The 14,266-nt window shown below is 34.5% G+C and overlaps 1 protein-coding gene and 1 long non-coding RNA gene across 25 annotated transcripts in view; one reads left to right on the forward strand and one right to left on the reverse strand.

Moving 5' to 3' along the window:
- The window catches only part of ROBO2 (roundabout guidance receptor 2), a 1,407,887-nt gene that overhangs the window by 1,363,157 nt on the left and 30,464 nt on the right, over positions 1-14,266 (forward strand). For all 23 annotated transcript variants that reach the window (XM_089330658.1, XM_089330657.1, XM_051859425.3 and 20 more), the window contains 2 exons: positions 4,044-4,200; positions 11,902-12,162. In XM_089330658.1, coding sequence (XP_089186784.1) covers positions 4,044-4,200; positions 11,902-12,162 — 418 coding nt within the window. The remainder of the gene's footprint in view (positions 1-4,043; positions 4,201-11,901; positions 12,163-14,266) is intronic.
- The window catches only part of LOC149126949 (uncharacterized), a 223,534-nt gene continuing 213,506 nt past the window's right edge, over positions 4,239-14,266 (reverse strand). The window contains exon 5 of one of the 2 annotated variants that reach the window (XR_016232374.1): positions 4,239-4,363. This is a non-coding gene — a long non-coding RNA (uncharacterized LOC149126949). Of the gene's footprint in view, positions 4,364-10,664; positions 10,861-14,266 lie in introns of those variants that run through there. The other variant, XR_016232375.1, reaches the window with a different exon arrangement.

Consider the following 14,266-nt stretch of genomic DNA (forward strand, 5'->3'; position numbering starts at 1 on the left):
GGCTACCTGGCATCAAGTCCATAATGAGTTAATTTTTTTTTACATCATTAGGGTAACATTTACCAAATTGCTTTTCCTCAGGAGATAGAACCCTCTAAGACTGAAATGTTAATGCTCTGTCTTCCCTTCAAAATGAGTCAGTCACTCTCCTTGCCTATTGGTAGGGATACATTATAGAATCCAGGAAACTTTAAACACTTGTTATGAATTTAATCTGGCTTTATCATATAGGGAACTTTTTTTAATGACCTTATATGTCAATTTTACTGCCATTTATTTGTAATAACTCCCATGATTTTTCTGAATAATTAAAAACTAATTTGTCCTTGACTTCCTTCTTATTTCATTAAAGATACGTAAAGTCTCAAGAATATATAAAAAATCTATATGCTATAATCAATGGTTTACAGAAGACCTGTGAATCTGTCATTAAATATGTGTTGATTGACACGCCATTTTAAAAGTTATTTTTGAGTAATTGTGAATAGAACATTGCTCACAATAGCAGTTGCTGCTTTTTGAATCTATTAATCTCCTGAGTGACATATATACATGCATTATATTAACTAGTTCATCTACATTTGAATAAAAATTACTTAAGTTGGTGATAGAAATCATTCTTCAATCCATGAGAGTGAAGTGATTACTCCCTTTTTAATATGACCCAATAGAGTTTATAATTGCGGAGCTTTTGTTTTATTCTTACAATCAAAAATATGCTTCTTGTGGCTCAAACTTAAGATACAACTGCCCTATGGATAACTAATTATATAGTGTTACAGATTTTCTTAATTTAGTATATCAATGTAATCAATTTCACTTAATCACAATGATAAATAGGATGCTTAGGAATTGTTTGCATTTTTCAACTTCTTTGAATTGCTTTTATGATTTATTCATTATATAGGTTCTATGCACGTCTGTTATAAATCCTACAAATCCAACCACTAAAACATATAAAATAAAACTTGTTTCAAAATGGTATCTACAATGATAATTTTATCTGTAAATATTATATAGCTAGATAACAAATCTGATAACAATGACTGTATCTTAATATACCAGTGCTTTTCAATAGTAGACTATATGTTAAATATTCAAGCAAATTTTTCCTAATTTTCTTTAATTGGAAGTGATTTGCTAGATTTAAACAAGATCCAAATATTTCCATTTTGAGCTGAAAAGAAAGGAGTCAAGTATGTTTTCAAGTCATCAAAATACATGGGGAAGGGAGGTAAGGGCTGATGAATGGCTAATAAGTTAGATAGTAGAAAGAAGTTCTGGTGTTCTCTTGCATAATGTGTAATTATAGTGACAATAGTACATTTTTTAAATAAAGCCTAGAAGAAAGGATTTTGAGTGTTTTCCCTATAAATAAGTGAAAAATGTTTGAGGAAATAGATACGATTCCTCTGATTTGGGCATTACACAAGGCATACATGTATGAAACATTACATGGTGCCCCATAAATATCTACAATTTTTATGTGTCAGTTAAAATATTAAAAAAACATATTAGAGGCAGTTCTCTCTTTGGTTGCAACTGGCAACATCGGACTGTGGTGATTTCACTTAATTTGTAGTTCTCTAATACAGAGTTGAGTTGCCTTAGATTGTGTCTCCTGTTTTCCATCATGCTAAGAGCCCATCACTTAGCTCATGGCTTAGAGGAGACATATAGGTTGATTAAACTAGCTTAATGATTTAGGGAAACTTTTGAATGACCTTATATATTTTATATTGTAATTTGTTTATAAAAAGTCCTACAATTGTTTGATACTCAGTGTACTAGCAATTTTTATGCTATGATAATCCTACCCTGAGTGCCCACAATGAGAGAACAGAAATGTCAATGAAAGAGGGAAAAATGGCTGTTGAATGGAAAACCCTTACAGATTCCCTGTGTGAATCAGCTCTGTTTTGAAAATACATTTTTCAGAATGTTAATTGGAAGAGTTGATCATGAATCTATTTCTTGGACTTAGGGAAGGTTTTCACTGAGAGCTCTAGAAAAAGTAATTTTCAGTAAAGGCACTGCATTCTCAATTCCGAGTTCTCTCTCCCACTGGATGAATATGCACCACAGAAGACACAGAAAGAACCTCAGTACCTCATCTATAAAATGGAGATCTAAGAGCTTTCCAGTTTCTGTCACTCAACTCTGGTGGTGATCACATTTCTAAAAGAGTTATGATGAGTGTAAAGACTTATACACATGTAAATATACAAGAAACAAAGAAGGTACAACTAAGAAAGCAGAAATAGGTTATTCTGATGCTGTAGGAGAAGAAACTCAGACAGTCCTTGTTTATGATGTTTGGTGAGTCATTAGGAAACAAAGGATTTAGTTTCATCTACTTGAAAGAAAAGTCACAGACTTGAATTCAGTTCAATCAAATTTGTTATTCTGACAGTCACACCATCTCTGGAATACTCACTAGGCATAGAGAAGAAGTTGGGAATGGAGAAAGACTGTGAAAACTACAGAAGCTGGGTTTGCTCTAAGATAAAAGCGGCAGGCAAGAACAACAATGATTGGCATTTACTGAGCATTCTGTACATCGCGAACACCTAAGCATTATTTCTTAAAATTCCCTCACTAACTCAAGGAAGCATTAATTTGATATCTTACACGTATAGAAATTGAGGGGATTTTTGTTGAGCCACTTGCCAAAAGGGGAGCTAGTCTTCATACCCAAAGATCAAGCCCTAACCTATGCAGAAGATATCTCCTGTCCTGCCTTTTTATAACTTTCCTTTTCCCAAAGATAAGCAGTGAGAGGAAAGGTGAAAGCAGTGGGTTTGCAGGGATGCTCTTGTAATATGTATGAATTTGTGCATGCTCTAGAGAAAGCATAACAGTTCCATTATGGGCCATGCTGTACATGTCTCGTTTAACAATTTTTGTCACTTCTAACACTCAAATATACTAGTTGTAAATTATCTAATCTTTTGATTTGCCTAATGCAGATTAGTGATAGTAGAAAGAAGGGATGAGTGGAACGCATTGATATTTATATGACTTGAAAGGCTTGCTACAAGTATCTTCCGCTCACAGCTTTTAGTTCCAGAAAGATGAAGAACAAGGGGCCAGTACGATGGTTTGGGCAGAGACAGCTATAGTCCATGTTGGAAGTGGCAGAAGTCACTTAGGTTCATTCAAGAAGTACTCATTCCTGTTAACCCCTTTTTATGAAGAAGTATCATCTGCTTAATTTTGGAAGAGTAAAATATTCAAAGCTGCATAAAGGATCAATTTTATTTTTATATTTCATTAAGTTCCATGTTTGCCCCAGATATGGCTTACAGACTGCTGACTTAATTTCTGCTAATGCTTTGCGCATGGATTCATTTGTATTACAAGTAGTACTGAGACTAATTATTGTATTTCCATTAACTTTCCTCCTTTTTGGAATTTTACAAAATGTTATGCTAAAAAGAGCTGGGAACTGTACTGACTATATGCCAAGATAATTGTGCCACTCATTAGTTCACAAGTCTAAGAAAAATATCATTGTGAAATATTTGCAGGTATTCTCAAGATTGTTGTTGATTGATTTTTATCAGTGACTTTTGAGAGAAAAATGTTACTCTCTTGGATTAATTAAATTGAGTAAATTCTAATGGAACAGTTTAGGCTGTATCCTTAGACACTGCATTTTCCACTGAGAGAGATTATGCAAAAGAGCATTATAAACGCACTAAAATCTGACATTTAAAAGAATTTGTTATGGACCATTATTTCGTCTAACAATGAAAACGTGGAGACAGCAGACACGAATAAATCAATAAATGTGCTTTTGATTCAGCAGCCATATTTTTGGTTTATTCAGGCCTGCAGTTAATGCAGCGAGAAAGAAACAATATCAATTTGAGTGATTTATAAAAATGTTCTTCTGATTATATCATTTCATTGTTTATAGCTTTTACCAACTCGAACACACTGATTCTGGTGTTGGGAAAACATAAATACATCTTCCCATCTGATTTACTCTGTTTCTTCTGATTGTTGGCATCTCCGAGTAAATGCACTCTTACTTTCAGGTGGAAAAGGTGGGAAAAAGAAGAAAAATAAAAACTCTTCTAAACCACAGAAAAACAATGGATCTGCCTGGGCCAATGTGCCTCTACCTCCTCCCCCAGTTCAGCCCCTTCCTGGCACAGAACTAGAACACTATGCGGTAGAACAGCAAGAAAATGGGTAAGCATATTCATACCAACATACCAACAAAATGGCCAAGGCCGCATACCTCTTTCTCATTCATTTTTGCACTGTGTTCAGTTACTGTTTCTTTGCTTTCTTCCCACCCCGTTCGCTGCATTTTTCTCTCCTTTCGTATTGGCATGGTCTTTCTGTGTTTTAGCTGATAAATACAAAAACAGCACGTATTGAGGACTGAGCATCCTTGGCCTTCAAGTGCCTGAGGTTGCCTGCAATCATGATAATGCAGCTTCCATTTATAATATTGCTTGTTAGTTTGAAAGCAAGTACCCACAGCTCTGTGAACTAAAGAGCCACTCCTGAGATGCTGAAAAGGGAATTAAAATAACCTGCTTCATCATCTTGTGCCGTTCCCTAATGACTTGATGCCTGGCCATAGCAGGGCGCCGCTGTAGAGGGCTGTCACAATGGGATAATTGTAGGGACCTGGCCAGTGGGTAGAACTTTAATCATCAGCTCTGATGGGAATTTAGGGGCCAGAACAATCAAAGAGGTTTAAGCCAATGTACACCCTATAACAAAACCTTTTTAAGTGAGAAAATTCCCTTTGAGGGCCTTTAAATGTGACCAGTTTCCTTATTCTTTCCCAAACATCTCTCAAGAGTTAGTGTGTTGTCTGCTATAAAATTTAAGTGTTAATTGATTTTAAACACAAGACATGATTTTTTTTTATTTCCAAGACAACAGCAACAAAAGAAAATGGAAAGAAACATGCTCAATGTATTTTTCTATTTTAATAATTCTAAATCTCTTTCTTATATTTTCCAGGTCACTTTATTTTGACTAAGCCTTTATTGAACTCTGAAATACAGAATAAAGGCAGTTTTCTCTCATAGGTTTTCTTTATTAAGAACTATTTGGATATTAAAATATTTCCGTTTAAATGGATAATGTTTTTTGTTCTTTCTCAATAGAAATAAAGACAACATGTACAGGCTAAATTTTTTTCTCCCTATTCTCTTTGTTCTGTATATTTGAGGTGTCCAGATTCATTTTCCTAACTGCAACTCTCTATTTGCTTCCTTCCAAAGATGTCATTTGTGTTTTCATCTTGATAGGTTATGCACACACACACACACACACACACACTCACACACGAGGGTACTTCAGAAAGTTCATGGGAAATGAAATTAAGACAAGTTTGTTTGGATTGAAGACAATTGTGGAATCCATGCCTACATGAGGTCTTCCGAAGTTCCCTGGAAAGTGGGTATTAAAAAAACTATGCATAGATTTCTAAAATATTTTGAAACCAAATTAAACTTATCTTTTAATTCAATTTTTCCACAAACTTTTAAAAGTACCCTCATATATCATATATGTAATATGTATTATATAGATATAAAAATACATGCAAGTATAGGTAAACACACACATACACACAGATTTTTTTTGTCAATGTCTTTCTATCCCCCATATGGACTTCATTCTTTTAGGCTGGGATTATAATACCCATAAATATGCAAATGATTGTTATTTTAACATAAACAAAATGCTTGGAATAGGAAACCAAGAGCATACCCTGTTTCTCTGAGTTTAAAAAAAAATAAAACTCTCTAAAGGCTGTTCCTTTATATCATGATCTCATTTTATAGCAAAGGTATAAATGTGTGTCACATGAATCCTGAGAAAAGAAAGACCAGAGAAGTGTATTCCACAAGGAAATGTTAATACAGGTTTAGAAATCTGAATTTTAAAGGTATAGTCAGAAAATGGGGAAATGGAACTTGAAAAGAGTGAAGAGAAAGTAGTGCTTGTTAAATCCTTATAACCATAAAGCCTTGAACTCAGATCACATGAAAATTGTGGGTAATTGGGAATCATTTCTTTGTCTACTGACAAAAACATAGAGACTATAATAATGCCCATCACCCACTGAAATAAAACTAATCTAATTAAAATAAATGCATACTTCTCAGGTGATTTCATTACTCAGCAGTACAACTGGAAGTATTAATAAGTGAAATGATAATGTTGGTAAATTTTTATTTTTTGACACAAAGAATTTTTAGTATTTAAAAGATAAAATTATTTCTCATTGTGAGAGAATTATAAATTATTTTAATATTGTCATAATGAATGATGTTAGAAAATTTTTGTTTCTAAAGATTTCTTGAAAATGGATAAAAATAGGGAAAACTGGATATAGTTTATTCATTGTTGCAGACACTAATTTGAGATATTAATAGGAGAAGTCAGATTAAGGTCATATGGAACTCATCTGTTTATATGTACATTTATATATATGTATATGTACATACACATATACTCACATATTCATAGTGTTTTGTGAATAGTTGATTTCTTACTTACCTTTCAGTTCTTATTTGCCTATATACCTAGTATTTGCTGAAAAGACATATCATTCTTACCAAAAACCATGCTCAGTTGTCATTTAACCTGTCTACTGAAAGAAAAATTCAGTTTCTTATACTTCAGTGTCCAATTATAAAGACTAACACTTGTAAGATCTTACTTTGTTCATAATAAAAACACGTTTAAAGTCAATATGGCAAGAACAAATAAGTAGATTTGGAAAGAGTTTAGTCTATTTCTTGATATATTATTTATATATTTTTCTCATTATCTATTATGAAAAGAAAAGGCAAGATTATTGATCTTAGATTATACTTTGCTATTCATGATGTTATCATGAAGTATTTTACAAAGAGATCTTTTATAGAATTTTTATATGCTTTATTTTGAAAACTGCACAATTTAAGCTTAACAGTTTCTCAGTATAAGGAATGCAAAAACTTTAGGCAGTTTATTTTCAATAATTTTTCATTTGTGACAATAAAGGATTCTACAGTTGTTCTTCCTATGGTGACATACAATTTTTATGTGTTTTTTTTTAACATATCCTAAAGAGAACTTAAGCAATTTTCTTTCCAAAAACATAGGAAGTGTTATGCCCAATGTTAGGAAAAGAATAAGCAGAAAGCACAGGGGTGAATACTCAACATAGTAAGTGATCCCTTACCCAAGCAGCCCACAGGAAAGGGAGGCAGAGCAAGACAGGAGACAAACTGCACACACATGCACTGTTGTACACTCACACATGCGTAGGCACACACACACACACACACTGTTGCATAAGGCCTGCATGAGCAATGTATACAAAATAATAAATTGACAACAAAAAGAGGCAACTGCAATTTCTAGGAAAGCCAGGGTAAAATTCCTAGAAGTTGATTTTTGAGGTGAGTCTTGATTTGTTTAGTCACAAAATATTGAACCCATAGTTGGGTGACTTACGATGCAAAGCACTGATTGAAAACTAAGGGCAAGGATAACAACCAATAGTTGCAGTAGAATTGATTGCAACAACCAACAACTAAAATGAAACGTTACTAATGTCACCTTTTCTATGCAAATAGAACATTCCCTGACCAAAGACAAAAAAAAAAAATACAATAAAAGATGAGAAAATAGGGAATAACAAATAGTGTATTCCTCTTCCCTCCAAAACCCTACCCTATTCTAGTCAAGGTTATTTATCTTTGCTTTCTTTTTCATTATTTCTTAAACTTAACTCCTCATCTTGTAGTATTTAACACATTATATTTGATTTATTTGTTTCCTTCAGCAATTGGTAGCTTCTTTATGAGCTTTGTTGAGTTTGAACCCTGCACAAGTTAGGAGATAATGGAAGAAGGTGTCTTCAGGCCAGCTCTGAAACCATGTATGTCATTGAAGGATTCTGATCTTTGAATGCAGATGATAGATTGTAGGAGCTGAGCTTCAGTGCAGGTGGAATATTGCAGCAAAATAACCAGTACCATGAAAATGTTGAGTGTAGACTGTGCTAATGATTGCAGGAAAGAGGGAAAAGGCCAGATTTAGGAGATACCCTGAAATGAGAATAATGATCATCTTCAAAGAATTGTGGCTAGTTTTTTGTTATTATGTTTAGGATTGTTTCTAAAATCTTCAGTATTTTTTTTCTGAGCCTTTCTTAGTCCACGTTTGCCTCCAACAACTCAAAATTGCAAATTATTGTCCAAAAAATATTTAATTGTTAATTCAGTAATATAGCCATGATGATAAATTTTTTTTATCATCCATAGGTCTCTCAGTCTGACGAAAATGTGCCAAAATACATTAGTGTCTAGTTAATATCACGCATTTTATTATAGTCATACGATGCTAGGAAGAATTCAATACTAATTAAGTGGAAAACGGCCTCTTTGCCTTGTTACTATACTTAGAGCTGGGCCAGCTTTTGTGGGTGTTGAACTTTATTGTATTTTTATTAGTAATTTGGTATTTGTGTCTGGCCTTTAACAAGTTAGTTCAGACGCAGCATTGATTTGTTGTCATTTTTATCCTTATTTGCCAGGCTTGGCAGATAATATGATGTCTCTCGCTTCACTGGCAATGTCAAAGAACAAAAGCTTCTCTAGGAAAGGTTGGCCAAAAGACCTTTGCTTGGGAATTAGCAACATTTTCATAGTCTTTTTTATGTTGCTGTAAGAAAAGCTGAAATTCTATCACTCAAATAAGATGTAAATAGGAAACTATGAAAGAATCCGTGAACACAGAACTACGGTTTTTCATCACATTTAACCTCTTCTGTGACTTTCTCATCCTTCTGCAGTATTTGCATGAAGCCTAAGTATCTGTTTCCTTGGAATGAAGGAAGATGTGGATACCAGATATGTTGAATGATTCTTCTCATCATCTGCTAGGCACCATATCCTAATTTCACTTCTGTTCCTTTATATACCTCTCCTAGTGCTTTGGTTTTTATCTCTCTCCATTTCTCCTGTTTTGGCACCAACCACTTAGATAAATCCACAGATCTTTCTCAGTTTTACCCCATAGGAATACAGTTTTCCTACTCCTGTTCTAGATTGTCTTGCAAATAAAAAATATGGGACAATTGGTGATAACATCCTTTGTTGTTTAGTGGAATAGCTAAGAAAATTAGCTTTAGGCAATTAATATATTATGCAATGTGTCTGAGTGATGTCAATAGCAATGATTATATTGACACTCTCCTTTGCCTGAAATTATTTGAAGAACAAAAACTGAATCAAGTTTAAGTAATTCCATGTTGTCTGTGCTACCTTCATATGTGATGCATGCAACGTCTATTTTTTCTCTTATATCCTCTATGCATTTTCATTCCCAATGTATATCTCTATTAAATTATTAGAAATAAAATTAGTTTAGTACTTATGGAGTAGGGAAGTTTTAAGAGATAACTGGCTGTTTGCATAGGAAAGATTGAATCTATAAACATGTGCTTTCTTTATTCAAAGGTGTAATATCCTTGGCAAGAAGCCAGTGTAAGTAAGGAAAGTGTACCTATAAAATTTCTGGCACACAAAAAAGTGCTCTTTTGTAACAAGTTTTACAGAGTAAATTTAATTGTAACTATTGATGAAGTATAATGGCAAGCCCATTCCATATTGGAAATAAGCAGTTCTTTTTAGACACCTTTTCTGTGTGATTTAATTACATGACATTTAAAGCCAAATAAGTAAACTAAGGAAAGAAAGCTATGCATTCTTCATCTCCAATCCGTACATATGCGTATGACCTATGATTTTTAAAGTATTAGTCACTGCAAAATAGGACAAATACAGTACCTTAACTGTAGTATAGTTAAATCCATTTGTGCAAAAGACACCAAGACCATGTAAGAAGTTAAACACTAAGATAAACCAGACAACAGTTAAGGGATCCAGTATCCAAAATAGCATAAGACTATATGCAATCAACTTCCAAATAAATGTGCAAAACTATTGTCATAGACGTTCAGGAGGGTAATCTATCAGCACTGGTTGGTCTCATCAGGAAATTTTTATAAAAGATAAGAGATTGTTGCCTTTAGCTAGGAGGACTTTGACGATTAAGATAGGTAAAATTGGAGAATAGCTTATTTGAAATAAGTTGAATTCTGTAGTTGAATGCACCCAGATTGAAAAGAACAAATGAAAAGAAACTAAGTATTTTGAGCAGGAAATTCATTTTGATAATTTATAAAAACTATCTGGGGGCTGGTGCTCTGGAGCAGTGGGTTACAGCCCTGGCCTGAAGAGCCGACATCCCATATGGGCACCGGTTAAAGACCTGGCTGCTCTACTTCCGATCCAGCTCTCTGCTATGGCCTGGGAAAGCAGTAGAAGATGGCCCAAGTCCTTGGGCCCCTGCACTTGCATGGGAGACCCGGAGGAATCTCTTGGCTCCTGGCTTCAGATTGATGCAGCTCCGGCCATTGCAGCCATTTGTCTCTGTCTCTGTCTCTCCTCTCTCTGTGTAGCTCTGACTTCAAATAAATAAATAAGTCTTAAAAAAAACTATCCGAAGTGGTGTCAGCTTAGCTATATTTAATGCACAGAACAGATAGAAGAAAGTAAATGTTTTATTGAGGTCATTCAAGCATTTTCACAGACAAATTATTGAGTGGTAGGCAAGATTGAGAATATGGGGAGAAACTAAAAGTGGTACATCCAACCAGGACAGTCAATTACAAGCATTCTAGGTCATAGAGTTCTTTTTTAAAATTTAATCTGGGGCCAGTGTTGTGGCATTGCCAGTAAAGCCGCTGCCTGTGTCGCCAGCATCCCAAATGGGCACCAACTGAAGTCCTGGCTGCTCCACTGCCAATCCAGCTCCCTGCTAATGTACCTGAAAAAGCAGCAAAAATGGGCCAAGCACTTAGGCCCCTCCCACTTTGTGGGAGACCTGGAAGAAGCTCCTGGCTCTTTGTTCTGCCTGGTCCAGCCCTGATTGTTGCAGCCATTTGGGGAATGAACCAGAGAATAAAGGATGTCTGTCTGTCTGTCTGTCTCTTTCTCTTCCCCACACTCCTCCACACCATAACTCTCTTTCAAAGTACTCTTTAAAGTAAATCTTTAAAAAATTAAATCTGTGATTTCCAACACTTGAAACAGATAAAAATGACATCATTTTACATCAATATATATTTTGCGCAATTGTGATTAGTACTCTTCTGTAAAATCAGTTAATGGGTATACAAGTTTAGTTGAATTAATTTTCTGCATTTTGGACCAGACGGTGTTTGTTTTAAAGATGTTCTACTACAGTAACAAGATTTTTTTTTAGGGAAAGATTTTCAACTTCTGTTTTCTGAATTGAAATCAAATGTCAATCTAAAGGCAGACATTAGTTTCTACTAAGAATATTAAGAGAATCAAAGGAATACTGAATCTATTTTTATAACGAAGTCTTAGTGGCATATCATTTGGAATAGTTGTCATGGATCTCAAAAAATAATAAAGAAAATGCTCCAACATTTCCTTAGTCTATCCATTTGAAGCACAGGGATGAACAACAGGAGGAAGTAATAACATCTCTATGCACTAAATTCATTAATTTTCTTTAATTAGCAATTTGGTTTTTCTACATGGGCAACTTCCTTGGGAAGTTATTGCCTTTTGTAACTGTGGGGTAACAATTAGCTAAGAAGATCTTTTAAGACTAAATGGTATACTGAGATAACAGATGTAATTACGATTAGAAATTAAGATAACAGCCAGGTGATTTACCATGATAGCACCAACAATTTGATTAGGAGGAAATAAAGTTAGGAAATGTTTTAGATACTACATATATTGTTACTGTTTCCTGCCAGTGTAATTGTGTATGCGTGTGCGGGCATACGTGTACATGTATATCAATGTATATTTTTCCTCCTTTAATTTCCAGCTATGACAGCGATAGCTGGTGCCCACCATTACCAGTGCAAACATACTTGCACCAGGGTATGGAAGATGAACTGGAAGAAGATGATGACCGAGTCCCAACCCCTCCTGTCCGAGGTGTGGCCTCCTCTCCTGCCATCTCCTTTGGACAGCAGTCTACTGCAACACTCACTCCATCCCCGCGGGAGGAGATGCAGCCCATGCTGCAGGCTCACCTGGACGAGTTGACGAGGGCCTATCAGTTTGACCTAGCAAAGCAAACATGGTAATTATTCTCATTAAGAGAAGCAAGTCTTCATGTAAATATAGAAGAGATTCTATGGAACTATACACCTGGGGCTAAAAATACTTTTGTGTGACTCTTTAATCATTTAGATAAAGAAATTGAGTACAGAGATGTTAAATAATTTGACCAAAGTTTTATAACTAGTTAGAGTGATACATAGCAAGAATTCAGATCTGAATATCAAGGATAAAGTGCTTTTGGCTATACCAAAATCTTTTCTAATTTACAGTTTAGCTTCAATTAGCTTAGCCTTGAACTTACTTCCAAAGCTATAATAAAGGACTCTCTTTAGATTCTTCAAAGTGCCTGTGATTAATTCTGTATGTGGTTATGAATATGTAAATGTAGCCTCTGCAAATCACTTATGGTCAGTGTCAGTATGTGTAGGAATGAAACGGACATTTTGTGATGCGATTCGTATTTTTAGCCCTTGTGTATACTCCTGTGGACTGCGGTCTTCCTGCTTTTTACTTGTCGAATATTATGGTTAGTAGTGATTTAAGCCTGTGAATATAGAGTGGATTAACATTATGTCTTTGCAAAAACTGATGAAAGAAAGAGAGGGGAGTGTGGAGAGGGGAGTGGAGGAGAAAAAGACAAAGGAGGGAAGTGAGGGAATCTTCTTAGAACTGTACCTATGCAAGCATGAGTTCTGTTCTCTTTATATATTAATAAAAATGGGAAGAGAATAGATAGATTAGAGATCCTCTTTCAGTTGAAATACATGAGGCAGAAATAGAAACAATATTAGTACAAATAAATGTAAAGCCCTCCAAAAATAAACAAGTTAAAAAACCCCAAATTCCTTTTTAAAATAATTCCATAAAATTTCATAAACTATAGAAGGCACTATACTTAACAATTCAGAGAAAATGCAGATAGGCAAATGAGATCAATTCTCATGATTTTATACAACTTTCCTCTTATCGTAAGTTTTTTCCCTTATTTATTTTCTTTTCCCAAATAATGATATATGAGAGTCTAGACTTAAAAGTGAAATTTCAGTGACATATCTCCAGTAATCTTCTTTTGATTAATACTTTGTGCTTAAATCAGAGTATATTTTCTAAAAAATAGTATTTGCTATATATACATAGAGAAATATATATATATATATGAGTTAATAAGAGAATGAAATAATGAGATATATGTTTATATGAGTTGATAATGAGATGATTCTTATTTTTGGTGTTAATGACCTATTTTAAAATTTTATTTTTAAAATAATAGTTTTAGTTCAAAAGCAATCTATCAGTTTTAGATAAAGCTAACTATACATACAAAGATCCCTAGACCAGGAATATCACTTACAGCTTGTTACAAATAGTCTGGGGTTTATTTTCAGAAAGGGACAGATTAGAAGTTCTTAAAAATTTTCCTGAACAGTCATCAGATTTTTTTTCTAAAAGGCCAGAGACGACCTACTGTTAAAAAGGATTGTTTTGCATCAAGCTTCATGTTATAAAACATCACTATTTTTAGTGGAAGTCAGCTACTTAAAGAGCCATAGAATCCCCTTTGAGTCCATTGATGGAGTTCTACATTGTATTCATTTAAAGCACAAATTCTATCTCATGGGTTCTTAAATTTGGCTGCATTTTGCAGTCAGGTGAATAATCCTAAAACAGCGTGATACTCAGGCCACCCTCAGATTCTTGACTAAGGATAGCCATGGAAGTAAACCTGGTCTTACTTGCTATCTGATCTTGGGTAGCTTGTTTAACATTTATATGCAGTAGTTTCCCCATTTGTAAAATGATGGTGACAATGCTAAGTTATTTCTTATGTGCAGTTAGAGGACAGTCCCCAAGATTAAGCACCTTGTGGCACCAAGTACAAGTTAGAGGTCTCTAATCCTACCCTAAGTTTCAAGAATTCACTAGAAGTCTTGTAAGTAACCAAAAGCTGTAAGGGTACGAGTTACAGCTTTTTGCAGTAAAAGCAGGTAGATTAAAACCATTCAAGAGAAGACAAGTATGAAGAATAGGCCAGGGAAAGTCCAAAAGTAGGACTTCCAGGTGTCTTCTCTCAGTGGGGGTCATGGACAAGTTTACCTTCTTGGTAAAGAGCATGACATATGCTC

The sequence above is a fragment of the Oryctolagus cuniculus genome, chromosome 4 (assembly GCF_051225735.1).
Source record: "Oryctolagus cuniculus isolate XC-2025 breed Fujian yellow rabbit chromosome 4, ASM5122573v1, whole genome shotgun sequence".
NCBI classification, from domain to species: Eukaryota; Metazoa; Chordata; class Mammalia; order Lagomorpha; family Leporidae; genus Oryctolagus; species Oryctolagus cuniculus.